At 42.6% G+C, this 24823-nt stretch overlaps 1 protein-coding gene across 1 annotated transcript in view; it reads right to left on the bottom strand.

Annotated features, from left to right (window-relative positions):
• The window catches only part of GPR107 (G protein-coupled receptor 107), a 64620-nt gene extending 40073 nt beyond the window's left edge, over positions 1-24547 (bottom strand). The window contains 7 exon segments of the mRNA XM_078849133.1: positions 5380-5513; positions 6870-6960; positions 12743-12924; positions 13043-13144; positions 14368-14493; positions 24371-24418; positions 24421-24547. Coding sequence (XP_078705259.1) covers positions 5380-5513; positions 6870-6960; positions 12743-12924; positions 13043-13144; positions 14368-14493; positions 24371-24418; positions 24421-24516 — 779 coding nt within the window. The 5' untranslated portion in view covers positions 24517-24547.
• Positions 24548-24823: the final 276 nt, after the last annotated feature.

Genomic DNA, 24823 nt, shown 5'->3' with positions numbered 1-24823 from the left:
AGTTATGGCATGGCTAGATATACACACTGATTTCTAGTGTAGCGGCCCCCAAATTACCTTGCTTTATGGACACTCAGGGTATTTATTCATTTCATTCCCATGAAGCTGAAGAAACTATGACCTAAGAGTCCAAGGAGGATCCAGATGGCTAAATGTTTTTAAGATTTACCTAGCATGTGGTTTTAAAACACACTATTGCATTCAAGATAACATCTTGTGGGCAATCGTAACAAACTGGCAAGCACCTGCAACGTGGAATGTAAGTTCACTTACAGGTAAGTCATGAGAGACAGTTGAGGCAATGGCTAGAAGGAAAATCTGTATACTATGTGGTGTGGAGAAAAGAGTAAAATCTTGACAGATTTTAAATTTTTGGGTCTGGAGGAAAAAGAAAATGAATGGGGTAGCTGTCATCATAAGCCCAGAGACTGGTAAGCGTGTCATGAGGGTAGAAAGAAGAGGAGACCAACTGATAGTGTGACTGAGGACAGACTGTAAGGTTATATGTGTGATGTCAGCATATGCTCCGCAACAAGGTAGACCTTTGGAAGAGAAGGAGAGCTTTAGAAATGAGCTAGCAGAGTTGACGGTTATGGTCGAGTGTAACATCTTTGTAGTAGTTGGTGGGGATTTAAATTTCCATGTTCGTGAAGGGAACACAGTAGGAGTGGTGTGTAATTCGGGTTTTGTAAAAGAAATGCTGAAGGAGAGAAGTGAGTTGAGTGGTATTCAATGGGTTAGAAAAAGACTTTCACAGGGTGACATATTACAGTGGGAAAAAGTAAAGCCTAGATGGTCTACAGTTTGATAAAAAGAACATATGAAAATGGTAAAAGATGTAAAGGTTATAGCGAGTGACTGTGTGGCAGAATACGATATGGTGTGAACAGCTAAAATCCAACTGCAACCTAAGAAAACAGAAGAGATGAAATTGCACTGGTAGTTATGTATGTGGGGGTAACAATACATGGAAGTCTGGAGAGTTTTGAGGTGTTGGTGGAATTGAGACAAGGCAATGTCTTGAGCACTACTCTTCACCTTACTTACAGAGTTAATTAGTAAGAGAACCAAACCTGTAGAGACACAGAAAACAAACGTGTGCTGAAGATTTGGCCCTTTTGGCTGACAGCACCTATACGTACAAAACAGTGGGATCTATATTAGCTGTTACTACTTGTAGTGGGGTGGCTGCCCCACTCCTATCCTAGATGGGGCTTCAGCAGGCCAGGGAGGTGGTGCAGGTGGGCAGCCAATCAGAGAAGGCCTGCTAGGGAGCCAATCAGAGGCTGAGTTAGAGACAGCCAATCAGAGCCAGACTCAGCCATATATAAAGGCTACCTAGGAAGGGAGCGGGTAGTCTCTCCTTGGTGGTTAAAGGAGGAGGACTGGCTCCTGGGCTGAAAGGTAGCACCTTGGACAGAGCAGTGCTGGAGAAGGGCAGAAGGAGCTGAGGAGCTCCGGCCAAGGAAAACCCCAGGCTGCTGGCCTAGCTGCCAAGGGCTGGGCAGGTGCACAGTGCCGAAGGGGAAGCGGCCCAGGGACAATAGCAGGGCAAGGGGAGAGAAGGAGGGCAGAGAGGCTGCCGCTAGAGGGTCCCTGAGTCGGGACCCAGAGTAGTGGGTGGGCCTAGGTCCCCCCCATTCCCCTTGTGCTACACCTGGCTGAAGAGAAGCGTGGCCTGATCCAGGCAATGGCTGGTCCCTGCGATAAGGGGCTAGAGACTTAGAGGCTGCAGCCGGCCACTACAACAGGTGCAGATCGTGGACTGCTCGTAACACCAAACCCTCAGAAGAGGGTGAGATGGGAGCAGTGGGCACTGTTGGAGGGCAGTGTCCTGAAGAGAACGCTGCTGAGCGGGAAGCAACGAGGGTCCCCAAAGCAGCAGAGCAGACAAAGGGCAAGGCACCACGCGAAAAAGGTGCTCCATGACTGGACAGAGTTAATTCCCGGAGCAACCAGTGGGAGGTGCCAGCGCTGGTGAGTCCTAACCCCGTCACACTACTCAAAGATCTTAGAGTCACTGTGGATTGTTCTCTGAAAACATGTGCTCAATGTGCAGCAGCAGTCAAAAAAGCCGCCAGAATGTTAGGCCCCATTAGGAAAGGGTTAGATAATAAGACAGAAAACATCATAATGCCACTATGGTATCCACACCTCGACTACTGTGTCCAGTTATGGTTGCCCCAACTCAAAAAAAATATTAGAATCAGAAAAAGTACCGAGAAGGGGGGAAAACAAAACAACAACAAAAACCACCCCGATTAGGGGTATGGAACACCTTTCATACAAGGAGAGGTTAAAAAGACTGGGACTTTTCAGCTTGGAAAAGAGGTGGCTAAGGGAAGGGGGGGGCATGACAGGTCTAAAAAATCATGAATAGTGTGGAAAAACGCATAGGGACGTGTTATTTATCCCTTCACATAATACAAGAACTAGGGACCACCCAATTAAATTAATAGGCAGCAGGCTTAAAACACACAAGAAAGTACTTCTTTACACAATGCATAATGAACCTGGGGAATTCATTGTCCGTGGAAGCTGAGGCGGCCAGTAGATCCCTGGTCATCAAAATCACTCAAATGTATGTAGAAATAATATTTAAGGAGTTATGTACATATACTGAAAGTTATGTTTTGAAGGTTTTGGAGTTAAGGCAGGTCACCTGGAGGTTACATACCTCGGAGCTGTTCCCTTTAGGCAGGAGGCTCGTGACATCTATCTCCCTGTCTGACCATTTGCATATTGTATGCCTGACAATGTATGTCTATTGACATACTGTGCATGTAAGTGCAAACTGAGAGACTGCGAAATCTACAAGAGACAAAATCTACAGGAATCAACTAATTGCCGGGATGTGTCCATCCTGTTTATGAATAAAGACAAAGGATTAGTCTGGTATATGTAGGAGTGCAAAGAGACATACGGACTCCTCCATCAAGGAGTGTGCATGTCTCATGAAAGAAGGGCCACCGCCTCTGTTACTGTAAAGTGCTGCAGGGATTTGGAGTGAGCAATACTTTATTAGACAGAGTATCTGGTTAATTAAGTCCAGGCTCAAGAATGCATGTTATGATTTTATTTCATATGTAACCATTTGCTTCCAATACTTCTATGTGAATCTCTGTGCTTTGTTATATAAACTTACACTTCATTTCAGTATAAACATATCTAAGTGCTGTGAGTTAGGCACAGCAGTGAACTGAGGTGAAACTGGTAAGCTGGGGTGTACTGTTTCTTTGGAAGCAGTAAACCTGCAGGTTCTGAGAGGGTCCAGTGGATCAGGAGCTGGACACTCCAGGGAGAAGTTTAGAGGGCTCAGGGTTGGAGTGTGCCTGTCGCTAACCTGTAGAGAGACAGCGGGGCCTACAAGGCCTAGAGGGGAGGGCTTGTGTTGCCTGTGGGCAGTGGAATTGGGGAGCTGACCCACAACAGGCACAGACAAGGCTTCCTCATGTGAGGGCAGGCTGGTAGCGAGGTGCCTTGCAACTCCAGGTACCTTCGGGAAGCGTTACAGAGAAGAATGATCAACAAAGAAAGCATGGGAGGAAGAGGACAGCAAGAAAGGATGTGGAAGACAGAGGACACGATGGAAAGACTGTCGAGAAGTTTGCAGAGAAAAGAAGTGGAACTCCAAGACCTATGAACCCATGCTATGGACCAGACGGAGAGGCAAAGAATCATGGGCAGTTCTGACCCCTTGTAAACAGGAAAAGGAGTCGAAGTGAAGATGTGCATGACCACCCCATCCTGATATATCTGACTGCAGCTACATCACTTAGGACAGTGACTTCATCAGCTCTACTAGGCTCAAACAAACTTTAGAACTGGAAGGAAACCCAAAACTTCTGCAGCAGTGGTGTTGAGTCATTAGGCAGCAATCTTTGCTTGATGCCTATAAGAAAAGGAACACCCACCTCTGCACCAACACACAACATTAATATCTTGGCCAACTGTGGTCTTTAGCATTCTCATGGTACTGCTTCCAAGAACAGGAAGGCTAGTTCTCTCTCCTAATCAAATTTCAATGTAAAGTTTATGCTCTGTGGCTGCTGAGCATCCCCTGTAGTTTTAATGATTAACATATACCATGCTTCTCCTTTTAAGAAACACTGCACAAAATTGTTGACACAGAATTCTTGACATGTTCCACCCCAGAGGAAGTTGCATTTCAGTAATGGGAGAAATGATCCATATATAGATAATTTGGAAAGTGTTTTGGAATCTCAGCAGGGAATATGCCATTTCCCAGATATACCTTGCCCTGCTTTCCACTTGTTCCACTTCCCCCATATGGGAGAAACAAATAGAAAATATTTTATATTTACCACACGGAACATCAAGGACAGAGACTTTGACAGGGAGGGCTGCCATTAGCCAGTGACTCAAACATTCCTGTAAACACAAGGAGGCAGAAGTAGCATAAGCCAAGAGTTCCATGTAGGCACATTAAAAAAATGCCCCTTGAGATACCGCATCATATACGGACACATTCTGTCTTGGGCTTATAAACCAAGCTTCCTGTTAAGGCACCATTCTCTTCAATAAATGTTTCCATCTGAAGTAAAGATGAATGTGTGTATTTAAAATGGGAATGCTGTAAGACTATATTTTGCATAAGGATCATAACTGACTTTAGAAATTCAAGAGACAAGGTGGGTGAGAATCTTTTATTAGATCAACTTCTGTCAGAGAGCGCACGAGCGAGAACGAACAGAACTTGGTCCAATAAAAAGTATTGTCTGTGACTGACACGGCTATACCACCACTACATACAACCTTAGAAATTCACGTTAGTTTACGTGCAGCTCAGTTCACTCAGCTAACAAATTCATAGTTCTTTGCATTTTGAAGTCATTTTGTTTCTTTTGGGAACTTTGTATCCTGAAGTGGTACCTCTAGAGCAGCAGTGTCCAATAGAAATTCAATGCTAGCCACACTGCTAGCTGGTTTTGAATTTTTCTTATTAGCCACATTATAAAAAAGCCACATGCATTAGCCACAATTCAATAGCCTACTAGTCACATTGGCTAGTGGTGAACATATTGAACACCGCTGCTCTAGAGTGCCCATTGAGCTACAAGAGTATCCACTAGCTGTCAGTAAAAGCAGTCCCTACAGTTACCATTTCCAATTAAGCACTTTCAGCAAATCAAATGACCTTCAGGAATAAAAACAAAATTTTGGTACGCTTTATATTTAGAAGTTTTTTAAGCATGCAAGACTGTCTTACTGTAACAAAAAAATGGATGAATCAAGTTCTATAGGGAGACGGGAGGCCAAGGGAAGGCAAGAGGAGGAGAACAGTCAAAACTGTTCTCCAGCAGAGACCAACACAAGCCAGGTTCACACTTGTCATTATGCTGTAGAAAATCAGTTTACCTGCATTTACAAAGGATGTGGATCCACATGGTCCCAGAAAGAAAGAGGAGGAAAGCCATAGAAATGTAGAGTTTTGGAAGTGGGATCTCACCCGCTGAGAGGTAACTTTCAGGGTTCTTTTCCTTGTTCTCTATCTGATTAGAGAAGTGTCAGATGTGTAGCTGAGAGAGACCTTTGACTATTGCTATTTGCTTAATTATTGCAATTCACAATCACAGATACACAAGCTTAGAATCCATATTCCTAAAGTAATAGTGCTTTCCACCCAAGGAGTCCCAGAATACTGCATACTAAACACACAGGAATCACTTTTTTGAAATGCAGCTGCTGCTTAATCATGAACAGCAACTTTATACAATAAGAGGACAGGAACGGAAGATGCCTTCTGCTGGCTTGAATTCTACAGGGTAATTCAGGGAGGCAGAATAAAACACCCTCCAAGAAAAACTTATTACAAGCAGTGAACTGTAGGGTCTGTCCATACTTGAATCAGACACACTAGCCAGAGCCTTGTTTAAATAAGGAACATAGCTCAGATTCTAATGTGTACGAGCCTTCACAAAGATTCATAACCAACACTTAAAATCTCTTACAAGTGTTACAATAGATTTCTTCTCCTGTCAGGGGGAAGGAAGCACTTTCCTACTGCAATTCTACAGCAAGTGAAACCAAGTTTTCACATTAACTGAACTCTTCAAGTCAGTAACTTAAGTGCTTTTTAAAAAGCTGGAATTTGTTCAGATTGTGTTTAAAAAGCCCTACTGAAGCTAGTGCTAACAGACATAAAAAAGCAAAACACCAGTTAAATCAACTTGGATCTTCACATAACCCCACTCACTACCACCTTCAACTCGAGTCTCATTTCCTCTCCTACCCATCCCCTCAGTGAAAGCAACCAGATCTCATTCTTGCAGATTATAAAGGTGCAGCTCAGGGAAGCTTTGGCTGCCAAGTTCTTCTATTTTCTGGAACACCTACTATAATACTCTGCTATTCAGATGCTCCCTTCAGTGATGTGTAGTGAAGATGTAGCCTGTGTTAAGCTAGAAAGACAGAACATGTAGAAATTCAAGAAGGCTGATAATGAAGATTGAGACAGTGCCCTTAACGTCTGCCATTTTGTAAAGAAAAGGGATTTGATGAGAGAGGAGGAGAAGCACACACCACTGCGTGGGCTCTCTCTGATGGAGTCTTTGCATCTTCATCCACTTCTTTCTGGCACTATGTTTTATTCCTTAAATTCTTCCTATTACACCACAGTTGATACTAAAACTACTTCCTTAGAGGATGCCACTGCCATGCAACAAGACATTAGAAGGATATGTTGGATACAGCTGTGTCTCCCCACCCCAACTTCCACCCTGCCTCCCCCAGCAATCTGTGCAGAGCACGTGAGTTGGTGCTCCTATGGTGAAGTCTCATGCATCATTTCACCCTAATGACTAAGCAAATGCAACAGCTCTAAGTTATGTTTTACACATGATACTCACATCAAGGCTAAACAGGAGCTGATCACTGGTCTGAACATCGCTGCCAACACGTTTGTGGAAGCAAAGTCTATATAGACCTTTGTTTTCAGAGCTGATATTAAAATAAAACAAAAATAAGAACAAGGAAAGTCAGCATATTTATACCTTAGAAAAGCATTACTCTGCTGTAAAACAATCTCCATGGAAATATGAAAAGTCCTTGACATTTAGGATCATACTGCCCCTTTTCCATACCTATACAGTGACAAAGTTAGCAAGATGCCACTGTTTGTAAGTCTTAAAGAAGCTCAAATAAACTGCATCCCTACACTTAATTCCTTGACTATGCATTCTGGTAAATCCAGCACTATTAGATACAGGAATCATAGCATTTCAATAGATTATTTTGTGTGACATGGTACAATGTCCTACGAATGACAGGCAGAGCCAGAAGATTAGAACTGAGTACGATGTGAACAACTTTTAAGGCTAAACCACAAACTCAGTCACATGCCACAAAATCTGTTTTATCAGAAGTAGCCAGCAGTTAAGTTTTAGACAAAGCAAGTAAGAGCACTGAAGTGAGAAAGTTTGTTAATCTGGTCTGACCCAGAAAATCTACAACTTTGAGTATTGGTGTCACACTGCCAACCTACCATTAATCAAAGTTTTTTCTATATTTTTGTATCCCTCATTACAGAAAGCAACATTTATTACATTCAAACTTGTACACTGTAAGGAGCACCATGTGAATGAGTGGTTTACAAGACATGCTTCTGCATCTTATAAGGAACAAATCTTTTACAGCTTACTCCCCAAAAGAAGAATCCATCTAAAAAATGGTATGTGCTATCAAGAGGCATCTTTATTAACAGAATGGGAGATTATGAAAGGGGGCAGTGGATTTATATTTTTCAGCGCGTGCTACAGTGAAGGGAAAAAGTTTATGAAGAGCTACTGACAGAAATCTTACCTGGAATGAAACAGTTCCTTTATCTTTACGAAAACGGTGCACTTGCTCCATTACATTCTGGGGAAGAAGAGTAAAAAAAATGCTACAAGTGGCTTCTAACAAGTAAATACTGCAGTTGTCATGAAATCAGAAATACATGATGTACTTCGCATGACTTACACGTAGGGCCCTTCGTTTTCAGTTTTTATTTTATTTAATTTTTCCCAGGAATTGATCATAATTTATTACCACAACAACAAAAACAGGTGAAAAATCAGTGCAAAAAACTATTAATTTTACTGGGTAAATATTAGGGTTCATTTTGGTGGACAGAAAGACAGGGGGGGAACGTATTCAGTAGATTAATGCTTTGAATTCCATTCATCAATGTGGTTTGCTGCAGAACTAAAACAGAACTCAAAACACATTGCCAGCTCTGAGTTTAATAAAATACATCTCTAATCCCCAAATAAAACTTTTCATTACAAAAAACAGTTTACTGTTGTAGACTTAGAACTATTAGCCTAAAAATATTTACATTTAATAATTGGGCCATACACAGTGTATGTGCTGTGTATGCAGCAGATACACTCAACTTCATCCTTTTCTCCTGTTTTTGTTTTTTTTAAATTTTCAAATACTTCCTTGTGTTCTGAAACGTATTCTGACAGATTTTTTGTTTTCTTCTTGTTTTACGGTGTCAAATTTTTAAACCTTTCAAGCTGTTAACAGATAAATGTATGTGGTAAGCATGAAATTCATCAGTATACTTCAGAGCTTGCGTGCCTGTTTGTTTATTGTGTGTATTTTCTAGACTAATACATAGCTTTACTTCAAAAGGCAGCTTTGCATATACACACAGACTAATGTATTATCGCAATACATATATCTCATGCAATGTATTATATTTTCCTAATAAAACAAGTTATTTTTATATATTTGAATGATACAAAAGATGAAAATCAGAAAAAAATGAATACTTTTTGTAAAATCCAGGAATTTTGAGTAAAAAAAAAATCTGTTTAAACTGAAAACAAAGGGGCTTACTAATACCCCCACACTGATCAATACATGCACTTTCCACTCCAGCTTGTGTCTGAAAGATCCTCCCCACCCCTTCCCATTGCTAATCCTGAAAACAACTAGTTTCAGTCTTACCTGAGATGCTGTTATGCTTCTTTTGGACTTGTCACCTAGAGACTAGAGTGTTCAGAGCAAATTCAGACACTTTGAATTCAGAAATTTGCACACATGCTGTATTTCCTTCTGTTTTGTGCCTGGCCATTATACTACCCAGTTTTAATCTTGTCTACCTACCAGCTTCCTAGCAGATTTAAAATCCCAAAGGCAAATCTTTGACACCACACACCATCATCATCTGAAGATCAACACAGCATTGGATTTCCCAGACTCATGTACCTCCCAAGGAGTACGAGGACTAAAGAAGTCACTGGCCTAGCCCTCCAGCAGTAATGGAACAGTAAGTGATCATGTGTTATCTACCAGATTAAGGTTGAGATCCTGTCCTCAATCTAAGTTTTTCTAGAGTTAATGGGTAGGCTGTGATGGAACAGCACATGTTCACAATCCCACTTCAATAGACTCTATGAACATTGGCTGGAGATAGAAGCCTCCCAGAAGCCATCAGGAAGTGAAAGTTCAAGACTCGAGCTCCACCAATGACCCTTGGATGTCAGCATGTTGTACCAACACACACGCTGCATTTCTTAATGCAAGACCAAGCAAGCGCACGCACACTCGTGCAGCAGAGCTCTCAATAGATTTGCAGATTTGATTATTTGTATCTATTTAGTGCCAGTATTGTTTTCGCAACTATAAACCTAGTAACCTAAGTACAAACATGAAGAGCAGGCAGTCAATTTTCACCTAAAGCTACACTGGAAATTGTGAAAGTGTTATTGCAAGACAGCCACCTCGAGCCATTTCAAATGAGCCTCGTACATTTCTTCCTAGCCCTTTCTCAGTGACAGGATAACAAACTGTTTACAGGTAATCTCATCAGAGAAGAGATTGTCAGATATTGGCACCCCTGCCGGTAAAGAACCCAGACTCCAGGAAAGGCTGCTGTAGCAGAAGATATCACTGCCACTGTGTTGAGATGAGCAAGAGTCAGAGACTTGAGCCTAAAGGGTGATGTTGAGCCTAGGTGAATTTAGCACATTAAGACAACATTCCAGGTCCTGGCTTAGTAAAACTACACCATGGATAATTCAGAACACAATTTGGCTCCACGAGTTTCAAACACACACATTCAGGTCCAGAACATACACTCATAGAAAACCGCACAGACTGAGGGTTTCCACATGGAATTTCTTTTGAATTCTTCTGTTTGGGGGGAAAGGCGTTGGATAGCCACACATGGCTAGTGTTGTCACACCTCCAGATTATAGACCAGGCTATAGACACAGTGGCCTTCTGCCTCAACACTGGCTCCTCAACAACACTCTGACAGGACTTCTAGCAGACACTTCCTGTGGACCAATCCTGAAAGCAGAGTCCAAAATCGCAAAGAACTTTAAATAATTGAAAACTAAGATACCAAGAAAGTTTCTCACTTCTACACTGGTGTCCATCTGCAAAGTCTTACCAACTACCCCTAGAGTGGTAAGTAGCTGCCGAAGGGATGCCAAACACTGTAGTAGTCAAAGTAGAATCCAGATAATCTGAACCACATAAGTAAAAACAAATACAGCTAGATAGTCGGGAGTCGCAAACCGTTAGTTGTGGAGTCCCAACTCTCTGAACAAAAGCCCTGCAAATCCACGGATATCTATTTTATATCCACAGACCATTTTTGTGGATCGCGGATTGGATGTGGATACAAATTTTGTATCCGTGCTGGGCTCTATCCACAATAGTATGCAAACTGTCACATGACACACCAGCTGGTAATGTTTCTATGCAGGAAGTTACAGATATCCAAAAAGAGATCATGAATAGGTTAAAGTAAGTTTTTTCCCATATGGCTCAAGGAGTCTAGCCATGACAAACTGTTGCACACACTTGGACCAGAAATCCTGGCAGCAGCAGTACAGTGTGACTGGGTTTGGCAGGCTTACCTTGGCTGCTAGGACTTTGGTTGCTCCCCACATACGTGCGCTGAGACTCACGGGTTTGTTCTGAAGTCTTGGTAGCCAACACAATGGCTTGTCAGTCATGAAGAAAATTTTAGGCAACTAGGGAGCAGCTTCTGAAGAGGGCTCTACATTCCCACTAGACAGATGAAAGGGTTCTGTTACACAACAAAGGGAAGTGGAGCATTCACAAGCAGGCTGTTAAGCATATATTGTGTAGAGTAGGATAAGGAGAACAGTCCTCTTTACACACTAGAAAGGATGGCCCTAGATGAGGGAACTGGCTAGCGGCTAAACTAAAACCAGAAAGAAGAACTGAAATTCATTTAAAGACTATTTGGGCTAGAGCAGTGGTTCTCAACTGTGGTCCACCGCTTGTTCAGGGAAAGCCTCTGGCACACCGGGCCGGCTCGTTTACCTGCCACATCCACAGGTTCGGCTGATCGCGGCTCCCACTGGCCACGGTTCGCTGCTCCAGGCCAATAGGGGCTGCAGAAAGTGGCGCGGGCCAAGGGATGTGCTGGCCGCCCTTCCCGCAGCCCCCATTGGCTTGGAGCAGCGAACCATGGCCAGTGGGAGCCGCAATCGGCCGAACCTGTGGACGTGGCCGGCAAACAAACCGGCCCGGAGCGCCAGGGGCTTTCCCTGCACAAGCGGTGGACCAGAGTTGAGAACCACTGGGCTAGAGAATATTCAACTCAATATAGACAGTTCTGAGGGAACTATCCACTAAAATGTATTGAAGACAAATTGTTCACCAAAAGGTATGAGAGAAAGAGACACTGTCATTTTGAATTACTTCACGTTTTTTAGTCAAGGAAAAGAGAAAAAAGTTTCTAGTAAGCACCCTTTAAGAATAGTAGGCCCTGAATCCCCTTTTTAAAAACCACCATTAGGGGATTTCTGCTCCTCCACTGTTTGGAGTGGACAGGCCCAAGACCATGACCTAACTGCTAGTGCATGAGACAGGAAGTGACCAACACCACAGTGAAAGTGATACTAAAAGGTTGTGTCAAACACACAAAGTGAACCCGAAACAGAGATAATCCCTTCCACTAACTTTTTCAGTTTTAGTAGTCACGTGTGTTACTTGCAACTAGAATAGGTAAAAGTTTTCACTCAGGAATAAGTAATAATATGATTTAAGTTAGTGTCCTTTTAAAGGGTAGGACAATAGCCTGGGAACTTGGGGTTGGGGAAATGGGGAGACCAATATTGCTTACATGGTACAGTGCATTTAATCTCAATGGGCACTACAAACATTGATTAATTAAGCCACAACACTCAGAATTAGGCACATAATTTATTCATCTGTAAAAGGGATAAATTGAGCACAGAGAATTTAAATAACCATGCTTATTCATTAAGCAAGTGACAGAGCTGAGAATGCAACTCAAGAGTCCTGATTCTGTGTCTACATCTCTAGTCATTAAGCAAAACTACTTCCTGCCCAGGACAGAGAAGAGAATTTTAAGTGGTCTTTTGGCAGTGGGACAGAGGTGGATTACCTATTACGTAGTCCTGCCTTGAGCGCAGGGGACTGGATTAGATGATCTCTTGAAGTCCCTTCCAGTCCTACTCTTCTATGATTCTAGATCATGGAGTTCATGATCAATTCCACTTTTATTTATCTACTTTTCTGTGTGTGTGAAACACACGCATGAAGTTTCAGAGCATCCACAGGGACACAAAAGTACATAAACACCACCACAATGGTCCCTCCTAGCCTTGGAATCTATGAATCGTCCCTACTCAAAAAACTTGTACAGATTTTGCTAGACTGAATTATAACCAGGGGGAATAACCTAAAGAAAAAAGGCAGGGCTGAAGGCTCTCTGAGGTTCACTCAGGCATTGTTTCTAAAGTCCAGGCGTAGAAGAACAACAGAAACATACTGCTCCGATTTCTTTTTCAAGATACAGTAACCCAATTCTCCATCCTGATAATGCAAGGGCAAAATGTCACAAGTTACAATATTAGGAAAGCAGGTGTGTAATGAGATCTTGAGCTGAAAAAACTGGGACACTCCCTATTCCCAGGGGGGTGCTCTAGTGTCAAACTACTCCCATCCAGGATATTTTGTGCTAATAGATCATTCTACTCCATTAATTCTTGGAATACTGCAGACAATGAGATCAGTTGTGTGGGGGGTTGATCTGTTTTCTCTGGCAGAGAATATTCAGTCCTTTCAATCTTACCAGCCAAGCGGAGTGTCCATCATACCTTGATCGGTCTAAACCAAATCCCACCTAAGGAAAACACATTAAGAAGTCACTGTCACTCTAATGCAAACTACAGATACTCCAACCCCAAATATCAAGTAGCCACCTAGACAATCAGATATTATACACATCTAACTTAATTAATTTTATAGCAATACCAAAGTATTTGCCAAGTTATATAAATTGATATGGTGATTTTTCAGCCATACCAATTTGAAACTTCATACTTCATCTCTCTCAACTGAAAAAAGGAAAGAAAAGACAAAAAAAAGGATGTTGAGTCAGTGTTTTATAACTTTAAACTAGCCTTCAATTCAGACCAATAGGTTTTAAAGGAGACACACTCACCTTCAGCAAGTACTAAACCAAGTGAGCCAACAACTCTTTCAGCTGCCTCAAATAAGTTCTAGAATGATGCTAGTCAGGTTTCAGTCTATTGTGACCTCATTACTCACTGCTTCTCCAGTAAATAGATGTCAACATCATATTTAAAGAAACATAGAAGTCTAATAAAGGCAGAAAAGAATACAGTGTTTTATAACCAGCATTTCACCTTTAACAAAGTTATACCATATTTTGTCCACTGTCATTTTAAAAAATGTGACAGTTCCCTAGATATTAATCTACACGACATACGAGTCACTACAGAATGCAGATGCAGCCACTGTTTCCATTGTGAACCTATCAGCCTAGTGCAGCAAATAATTATGCTTTGTAATGTGCTTGAGAGGAACAGTAACAGTGCAGAGGACCATTACAAAATCCATAGTGGAGGACTGTTTAGGAAGCAGTCTGAGATCACCACTTCCCAACGTAATCATTGCAGAGCAGACAATTTAGAGATTCTCCATAAGGAGAGAGGATGCTACAGTAGCTTACCCAGATCCATGCAAAACAACACTGGAGGCACCTAAACTGCTAGAGAACTGTAACTGCCAGCAGTGAGGAAAAAAGCTAATAGCTGTACAACTTAAGAAGCAACCCCAGCTCAAAGGGTCACAGTATTCAGCTCAAAGAATTTTACAGGAAGCGGGACTATAGGCTTTCACACAGAGCTCGATAAGGCACCAGTAGTCTGACCATTCTCTTTTCCTAAAGAAAGTGTGTCTTTCTCTGCTCCTGTACTGCTGTATATAGTGAGAGATTATTTTATAATAGGACAAGAAGGGCAGGAGCTTCCTTTCTCTCAATACTTGTTACGTTCCATGACTGTTCATGGAAGATCTCAATGAGTATACAAAGTCACTTACTGCTGAGCTGCTCTTGTCATCAAGGCTCCAAGGTCCCTTCATTGAAAGGTTGCTGACACTGACCATCATGAACTCATTCTTGAAGCAGCCAAAGGTGCCAAGGTGAACTTTCTGCCTCACATCATCCTGGAAGAGATTTAACAGACAATTGTTATAATAGTTACAAAGGCAGGTGTCTGCCAATTAAAGAATTGGGCGTGGGGGGGAGAAGAGAGGGAAGACAGTGACATTTAACTTTAGGGAAGTTGTTATTGAAAACAGACTCTGGGTAAACTGCAATGAGCCAAATGTAAGTCAGTTTTGGGCATCCCTCAGAATACAACCAACTGCTTCATGAGAGATGGTCAAATACAACTTCTCAAATCATCTGAATGCCACGATATTTTTCAAATACATTAAAGAATTTCTCTTCAGTATTTCCCTGCTGTATTCATGATAAAGATGTAAATGAAGGCTATTGTCTTGGCTCCACTGCCTAGTGTAATATCGCAACACAAAATAAAGTTGTAGGGGGATCAAGACAGTCAGTCACTGTTTCAATACTGGTTGCTTTTCTAGAAAGCAGCTGTTGTGGCGAACTAGAAAGGACTTAGCTGATTCAAATACATTTCCCTGGCCCAAGCCCAGCTCTCATTTGGGTGTGTTATAAATACCACATTATACTGTGATCCTGTCAAATCTCACATGTTAAGCAAGGTCAAGCTGGATCAATGCTTAGATGATCCGACAAAAATCTAAGGTGCTGGAGGAGTGGAGTAGGTAGTTCAATAGGTGGCCATTTTCCCTTCTAGAACTCAGTGAAGGCCTCATCTTATAGCTAATGAGAATACCATCTTTGCGGTGAGACAAAATGAGACACTTGGTATCTGTGGCCATGAAGATTTCCATTGCACTTCAAGAACATTTGTATTAATTCCACCAATAGCATAGTTCCACCTCAAGTAATTACATTCTGTGTACACAAAACCCCCTTGGAATTTTAGCTGTGGTGTTCTCCACCTCCTGACTTAAATGACAAGAGTAACTGTTTCAGCAGTGGAGGAAGTGATCCCCTTTTCCCCTTGCTGATTTAACGAAGGTAAGAAGGCTTAATCAGGTAAGGCTTTTAAAGCACACCATGATATTCAGATGAAAGGCAATTAACATTAAAGTGTTATGCTCAGGGATGCCACAGCATGGAGTACGAAGGTCAGAACCCTACTATTTTGCATTGGTACACCTAGAATTCTGCATCGTCTGGGGCATCTCCCTCCTTGAAAAATCAACAACTGGAGGGCAGTCAGAGCAGAGAAACAAGAACTAAGACTAATTTAAGAGGAAAATTTGAAGCATGTATTGTTTGTCCAATTTTTAAATAAGAAATTGACAGGTGTATGAAGGGCATGAGGATTAAAGATGAAGATATTCGCCTCCACCCCCAGGAATAATGGGTTGAAAAGGAGCAAAGAAAAAATGTAGGCTGAATTCCATCAGTTTAATAGCAAAGGTGTATTAGATAGTAGAATACTCCTGAAACCCTCATTGCTCAGGCAAACTAAAGCTAGCCTGGACAAGGCATTGGAGAACTGAGCAGGGGATCCACAAAGCACACTAACCGGTTCTCTTCTCTGACCCCATCTCTGATTTCTATTAAACTTGTTTGAGATCCCAATTTAAAATACTCCCTTATGCATAATTATCACATACATATATGCACACTAGTTCTAATAAGAGGTAACCCCATTATTAGGCTAACTTTGTGAACAACAAGATGGTCCCCTTCAGTCCTCTGAAGGAAAGATACTAATGGCACATTTTCACAGTTCATTCTTTGTTTAACAGATTATTTTAGTGTGTTTTCTCTTTGGCTTCTGGGTCATACTTGTGCACTTTAAACAAGAATCTATCTGGTTCATCTGCTACTACTCTCCACATAATGATTATTAATCCAAAACAGGAAACCTATACTGTTTAGATAATATACAGCCAGATATGGTTTACCCACGCTTGGTATAAGCACCAGTCTGGATAAGGGGGGAATGAGTGTGGAGAAGAGACAGGACACTTCAATGATATCTAATCTTCTATCTTGTACAGAGTGTGTATAGTTTAACTTGCAAACAGAATCACTTGCTTGTAGCCCAAGAATGAATGATGTTTGGAAAATAAATTTAACTTAAACTATACTTAATCAGCAATGTTTCATTAACATGCATACCCCCTCACAAAAAGATGGTCAAAAAAGTTTAATACATTACAGCCAAAATATTTTTGCTCTGACTTTTATCCAGCTTTAAATAATTGCACAGTTTATAGATCCATGAGACAGATTTTCATCTTTTGAAGAGACGGCACATTTGGTCATTAATTTCTAATAAGAAAAACTACAAGCTTGGAGAGCACACATGTACATACCAGATCAGCAGTTTAAAGATTATAAGTTGTTAATACTTATCTTGCCTCCCACTAGTAAGATTCTTAAGACTCAAACAAATTTTGCTTTCATTTCAAAAGTGGGGTTGCAGAAGTATAAACAAGAGCAGAATTTGGTCCTTATATCTGCAATAAAAGAGGCGACTTGTACGTTGCAGACTGTTTAATTCCAGACAAAATAAGAAGTTATGTTGACCTGTGACAAGGGATATGGACAACTGAGGTATCACCAAACATACATAATTGTAACTCATACATGAAGTACTTGCAGAAAAACTGTAAAATGGATTTTGGAAGGTTATCCCACATGAGTAATGGAAATCTGAGATTGTTTAGAGAAAGTCTCCAATATAATAATAATTTATTAAAATGTTAGCATCTTAAAACTAATTAAACAGGAAGCTACTAACCAGACAACATGATGTAAAACAGAACAGAATATTATCTCCCTTGGGAGTTAGTAAATTGAAGAGTTGCTGTAAGGTAAGATATATTTGTTCATTTAACGACTATTTAAGAAACTCTTAATACAACAATATAGAATTTTTGTACAATTTTGTTAGCAGGAAAGCTTCCAGTGATTTCAGAGGGGAGACCAATTATTTTAGCCTTACTCTTCATCAAAGTTGATCACTTGCTGACAAGTATATAGATGGGACCTTTACAACAGGTTTTTCCATACCATGAAACAATTTGAACAAATTTAAGGTCCCAGTGTTGTGCCAGACACCTAAAAAACAGTTTTAAGGACTTGTCAAAAGCTAGTGGATTTTTGTCATGTTAAAAAAAATAAATTAAAAAAGTGATGCCTTGTCCACACAGGGCAATACCACTGTACAAGCTGAAGTAGTTTAAAAGCTAATAATGAAAAGTGTTTCATAGTACAGGAAGATCAGAAGTGCAGATAAGGCCTGAGGGGAGCTCCATGAAGACATCACCATCTTTTTAATTAAAGGAAATGCTGAAAGTTATTCTGGGACAGCTTTGAAAATTCTTTCCATGCGTGTATTGTTGTTGTTTTAAGTTCAGACTCCCCCGCCCCCCCCCCGCCAAGTTTCTAACCTTCTCTGAAACATTCTGCACAAAATATTAAAATTGCAGACAGCATGCACTCCCAAGGAGAGAGTTTCCCCAAGTGAATCTTACTTGTATGGACTACCCTTTAAATGGCAAAACATTTCTTTGTATCTTCAAAGAGAAAAGATACTTCATAAATAAACTTATAAAAATGACCCTCATACTGAAGGATGAGAAACAAAATAATCTCTCTCTAAAAGCAAACAAAAAAGTTATAAACAGAAGGAACACTCTTTGCTCCAGTGTGTTAACTATTGTGACATCACAAGTATGTGGGTTCTTTTCACCAACTCTGCTGTCAGCAGTTTGTTTCAGGAAGCGTAATGTTAAATATTCACTCACGAGGTGTGGCCTTTAATTTGGCAAACAGATCTGGTGTAGTTAGTTACAAGTGAAGAGCCAGTAGCAGAAACATTTTACAAGGGATTTCTTGTGATACAGTTAACGTATGAGCTAGGTGTTTGATTAAAAGTTGGAAGCCACAATGTAAAAGTGGAGATGCTGCACTTCCAGCATGCATTTTGTCAAATCCCTATATAAACACTGTAAGCTTGATTTTTAAGCACCTTTCTTTTCCTTCAATGGGAAGTCATTGTCAGTTCTCACAACATTCCTGTGAGGTTATATCAGTATTCCATTTTACTGTTCGGGAAACAGGCAGAGAGGATAAGTGACTTACCCAGAGACAGTGAGTCAGTGCCTAGGTAAGAACTGTTTTCAGAGTAGCAGCCGTGTTAGTCTGTATCTACAAAAAGAACAGGAGGACTTGTGGCACCTTAGCGACTAACAAATTTATTTGAACATAAGCTTTCGTGGGCTACAGCTCACTTTATCGGGCTGTAGCCCACAAAACCTTATGCTCAAATAAATATGTTAGTCTCTAAGGTGCCACAAGTACTCCTGTTCTTTTTTAGGTAAGAACTATAACTCTTAACATCAGCCTCCCACAAAGCCTGCTGCCTTAAAATAATAGTTTTCAGAGTAGCAGCCGTTAAATCTCCCCACTGTATTTTCTATTGAATGCACCCGATGAAGTGAGCTGTAGCTCACTAAAGCTTATGCTCAAATAAATGTGTTAGTCTCTAAGGTGCCACAAGTACTCCTTTTTAAAAAATAATAGTGTAATTGATAGCATGGGGATTGGCTTTGGAGTGATTCACTCCCTCCAGCCCCCCTTTAAATATAAGAACATTCTTACTGCTGCAAATACTTTAAGGGTGATTAGTGTGCATTTAACTAAGAATTTCCTATCTTTTGGGTTGTAAACTCTCACTCTTAGTTTTAATTAGTTTTCCCTGTTCTAAAGATCACATGATGCCTGTGTAATAACACAAAATTTGAAATAAGCTCATTTGTGTTATAGAAGCAAATACTTTATTTTCATTGCACTACTGAGGACATAATGCCATATCACTCAGCATTTTGAGATGCTGGGCTTGGAATGAGATGAGGGGGCACAGCCAACAGCTATTAGGATAACTACTGGCCAGGGGTCAGTTTGAAAGTCTGGGAAGTGAGGAAGAGAACAACAGACTAGTATCCAGAAGAAACTGGTCTAGTGCTTGGTTGCTGCTCACAGCTTTCTGAAGACAGGAGTCTTCTGGATTTACGGCTTTCAGACGGGTAGTACAACTAACCAGTGTCTTGTCAGTTTAACTCTACTGCTGCTTGAGAAGCCTGTGAGCATGAACACAGGCAACAATGCTCAGGAAGGCAATAATGCAATTGCTTAAAATGCTAAACATTTGTAAGAAACTTTTAAAAATTCAAGTTCAAGCCCTGCAGAAAATTATGACTTAGTTTCCTTTTATCACTAAGGAAAGCTTCCTACTTGCCAAGGGCCAGTGAGTTTTTCAAGCCTTCATGTAAGAGATTTGTTATGGTTACTGATAGATGGCCCTTCAATAGTTGCATTTTGGATAACACAACATTCAGGTATTTGCGTACTAAAAGAACTTCAGCAGGCATGCCACAAGGTGAGGGAGGCCAATAACAAATCTGGAGCCACCCTCAGTGATCTGTTGCTTCTACAACAAACTGCAAGCCATACTTGACGTGGACAGCACCCTGCATTCTACTGTGGACACTCTGCAGGAGCCTCATGCCAAAACCCCTGCAGTGCACAGCAAGGAGGAGAAATCCCCTCTCTCAGGAGCAGACGCAGACCATGCAGCGAGTCAGGAGCTGTTTGAAACTCCACTGGAGTCAAACCATTCCTGCCAGGTGAGCACAGATGAGCCCACTGATGAAGGGAAAGGGAGCATGGGTAAGTGCGTACATGCATTATTCCTTATAAGCATTTCTTACCTTTTTGTTGCCCGAAGCCTCCTTTCCCTACTCCCATTTAAAAAAAAATGGCTCCACAAGTTAAGAGAACAAAGACATTGATTTTTGATTGCTCATGATACTTGCACAATGTTAGCAAATAAATTTAAAAAGAATAGTATTGTAGTCCAAATTACACAATCCCCCATCACATCAGCGTCCTGTGCTTGGATAGGGGCAAAAGGCAGAGGTAGAGGGAGTGTCTGCTTTTCCATTTTTTGGCATGGTGGGTGAGGCAGGCAGAATCATGCAGAGTATATTGTTTATCAGAGTGGAGATGTCCTTTTTATCGTCTTGTGCAATCTTGATCAGAGTTTCACACAGATACTGTGCAGCCTCTCCCAAACATTTCTAGGGATGGCAGTCTCAACAACAGGAGACTCTCTCACACTGCTCTGCGACGAGTCTCACGCCACTCTGCAATGAGTTCCACTGGCATCATAGCTATGAACTGGCTAGAAGCTTACAGGCCCAGTTGGCTTCAGGATGGTAGTAACAGACAGGTTCTCTGTGCCTTTGTCACCCTCAGGAGTGAGATAACAGCCAAAAACCACCACTGCCTGTGAAAACATTGGCAATATTCACTGCATTTTCCCTATACTCATGCCCAGGGGCACCCAGGTTTTTAAACCTTTCATGCAACAGACCCCCACCACCATATCCCACTCGACAGGCTGTATTCACCCTGGCTTGAGCTGCAGGGCGGTGCTCCAAAGCTAAACTGGCAATTAGCATTTCTTATTAAAAAGGTATTTATGAGTTTTTCTCTGTGGTGACTGTAAGTCTGTTTTAATCAGCAGCCTCTGGCATGGTGGCCTTGAGAGTTGTCCCCTCCACACTCTGCTCAGGTGAAGAAAGAAGCAGAGCAGGGAGGATATATTCTGTGAAAAGAAAAGGAGTACTTGTGGCACCTTAGAGACTAACAAATTATCTGAGCATAAGCTTTCGTGAGCTACAGCTCACTTCATCGGATGCATACTGTGGAAAATACAGAAGATATTTTTAGTACACACAGACCATGAAAAAATGGGTGTTTATCACTACAAAAGGTTTTCTCTCCCCCCACCCCACTCTCCTGTTGGTAATAACTTATCTAAAGTGATCACTATTTGTGCTGGAAATGGCCCACCTTGATTATCGTGAGCTGTAGCTCACGAAAGCTTATGCTCAAATAAATTGGTTAGTCTCTAAGGTGCCACAAGTACTCCTTTTCTTTTTGCAAATACAGATTAACACGGCTGTTACTCTGAAACCTATATTCTGTGAGATCATCCAGTCCTCTACAGCTGCTGACCATGAAAACAGGGCTTGGAGGAGCCAAGGATTCAAGGCCATGGAGAAGGACCAAGTCTGGACAGAACAGCTGCCGCAGAAGAGGCACAGGGACCAAGAGATACATCAGAAAGTGCAATGGGACATCATGGTTTGCTCAGGCAATAGACTCAGATGTTGCTGCATGCCCAAAAACCCTGGACGCAGCAGCCTTTCCAATCCATGGAAATCTTCACAGTCACTGCTCCCTATTCCCCCAGCGATAACAAGCAGAATGGTGTGAACCTTTACCTCTGCCCATTCCATGCCATGGAAAATAAAGAACCACAGCTACACCCACACTCATCTGTGAAAACCATAGGATCGGTCACAATACACTACGTTTTGTAACGGGACTGAAACCCTCAGATAGGTTTTTAAAAACCATTTTTTAAAAAAAAAAACCTTGGGTCTTCAAGTATAGGTCACCCTCTTACAGTGTTGCTAAAGTGTTTTTACTTGCTTCTCCACTGTCAATGACGTTCTCAATTCTAGTGTCCTTCCGTTAGAGGTCTAGGGAACACTCAGTACACAGATCCAGGAACGTGGCCTTTCACATCCAAAAGTTCAACAGCCACTGTCATCCCAAACCTCCATTATGATGCAATCCCACCAAGCAATGCTTGTATCTTGGGCCCAACAGTCATGATTCACCACGTGGAGCTGTTTTGTGAATGCCAGCAGCAATCTGGAATTTTTATTTGCTGTGTCCATCAACATCTACTCATTGCTGAACATCTCTTCGTCCGCCTCACACTTTAAAATGCTTTAAAAATGGCCCCTATAGTATGGTGAAAGTATCACTGTGGAAACTTGATCCCTAGTTCTCAGAAATCCTTGGGCAAATTGCTGGTATCCCACAAAGCACTGTCAAATATCCCACTAGGTATTGCACTAGAAGCGGCATGGGGCACAGACTGCCTACCCATGAGTGCACCACTTTTTCCACCTGTGCAGACACTCACAGTGAACATGCACAGCGCCCAAGCGATAGTCAAACATTGGCAGCTGTACGCCAATGTAACTTATCTTGACTGAACTTTGTAGCATAGATGTGGCCTGCACACAAATAACTATAGTGCTGAGACCTAGTCCTCTCCTACTAGCATGCACTCTCCACACCTCAAGTAAAGTTCTGCAGCCTTCCCCAACCTAACTAGAAGCAGTGAGTAGGGCAAGGCTTGCTGCCAATACCACTTACTTTGGCATGTTCTGGGGCTTCCCACTAACAAAAAAAGAGAATGCAACTTATAGCATTTTAAGGTGCAAATAGTTCCTTTCATTCTGATGATTCCTAGAGCACTTTACAAAGTATACAGAACCAGTGAGGAGCAGTCATCTCTAGGGTGGAGGGCAACCACAATCTAGACCATAGTGGCAAGTGAGGAAGTTTTGATCAAAAAATGCTAGAAGCAAGCCTCTTCTCCTTTGAGAAGAATCACTGGATACAATATCCACACTGCTCAGATGTCAGAGTAGCAGTCGTGTTAGTCTGTATTCGCAAAAAGAAAAGGAGTACTTGTGGCACCTTAGAGACTAACAAATTATCTGAGCATAAGCTTTCATGAGCTACAGCTCACTTCATCGGATGCTCAGATGGGTTGTTAGTCTTTGCATCTTTCATGCAAGTCCTTAAAATAAAGATGCAAAGACTAACAACCCATCTGAGCATCCGATGAAGTGAGCTGTAGCTCATGAAAGCTTATGCTCAGATAATTTGTTAGTCTCTAAGGTGCCACAAGTACTCCTTTTCTTTTTGCGAATACAGACTAAGACTGTTGCTACTCTGAAACCTGTCGTTAAGTAAACAGTGGATCATAAGGCTTATATGCATTTTCTACTTTATGGTTTCATAGACAAGGAGGCATTGCTGGACACCAGCAAGGAGAAGACAGTGAAAATATCAAGGATCCAGCAGCAGAAAAGTAGCAACACAAGTTGATCAATCATAAAACAAGAAGATTCAGCTAAACTTACTAAAAGTTCTATAGACTTTCCATAGTCTTTGTTTTTAAGAGACTTGTAGTATAATAAAACTTATCAATATAGCATCCAAAAATATGCTAGACGCTTTAGAGCAGGGGTTCTCAAACTTCATTGCACCCAGACCCACTTCTGACAACAAAAAGTACCAGAGGAGTAGCTGTGTTAGTCTGTATTCACAAAAACAAGGAGGAGTCTGGTGGCACCTTAAAGACTAACAGATTTATTTGGGCATAAGCTCTGGTGAGTAAAAAACCCACTTCTTCAGATGGATGGAGTGAAAGTTACAGATGCAGGCATAAATATATTGGTATATGAAGAAAAGGGAGTTATCTTAAAAGTGGAGATCCAGGGTTGACAAGGCCAATTCAGTCAGGGTGGACGTGGTCCACTCCCAGTAACTGACGACCCCAGTGAGGGGGGACAGAAGCCTGAGCCCCCCAAACCCCATTGCCCTGGGAGGGAGAGAGGGGGCAAAGCCCCAGGGCTTCAGCACTAGGTAGGGGGACTGTTACCCAAACCCCGCTACCCTTAGGCTTCAGCCTTGGGCGGTGGGGCTCGGGCTTCGGCCCCATACCTCAGCAAGTCTAAGCCAGCCCTGGCGACCCCATTATAATGGGGTCCCGACCCACACTTTGAGAAGAGCTGCTTTAGAGGCGTGCAGGGCAGCTTTGGAGGGAAGCCAACGCGCCAGCCGGGGGGGGGGGGGGTTGAACAGGGGGCCCAGGCCGGCGGGGGCCCAAGAGGAAAACAGGGAAAGAGCCCAGAAGAAGGGGCCGGACCCAGAGAAAGGGGGGACGAGGGCTGGGCCCACACAGAGACGACAGCGCCCCGGGGAGCCAGCGGGGAAGAGGGCCGGGGCTGAGCGCGCCCAGCCCCCCCGCCCAGATCTTACCTGCAGGCCGAGGCGATGCACGCGGCTCGCTCCCAGCCACAGCAGCGCCCCAGGGCCAGCGCCTTCCCCACCGCACAGCCGCGGCCCCGGGCGGCCATCTTCGGCCTGGCGTCACTTCCGGCCCCGGGGTCAAAAGGGGAGGTCATGGGCTTGGGGGTGGCCGTGCTGAGGTCAAAGAGGGGAGCCGGCGGCTGGGGAGGAGAGAGCGAAGGGGGGTGGGGGAGTGAGTTGGGGGACCGGGGAGCGGTTGGGCGCGGGGCGTGAACGAGGGGGTGGGCGGTGAACGACGAGGCGGGGGAGGGGGTCTGGGGGATGAACGCGGGGGCGGGGGAGTGGGGGTGAACGCGGGGGAGTGAGGCTGAGGGGGGTTGGGGGTGAACGCGGGGGCGGGGGAGTGGGGCTGAGGGGGGTGAACGGGGGGCGGGGGAGTGAGGCTGAGGGGGGTTGGGGGGT

Source organism: Lepidochelys kempii, chromosome 16 (genome assembly GCF_965140285.1).
Source record: "Lepidochelys kempii isolate rLepKem1 chromosome 16, rLepKem1.hap1, whole genome shotgun sequence".
In the NCBI taxonomy this organism is placed as follows: Eukaryota; Metazoa; Chordata; order Testudines; family Cheloniidae; genus Lepidochelys; species Lepidochelys kempii.
Note: the sequence above shows the minus strand (reverse complement) of the source record. Positions and strands in the feature narration are given on the sequence as shown.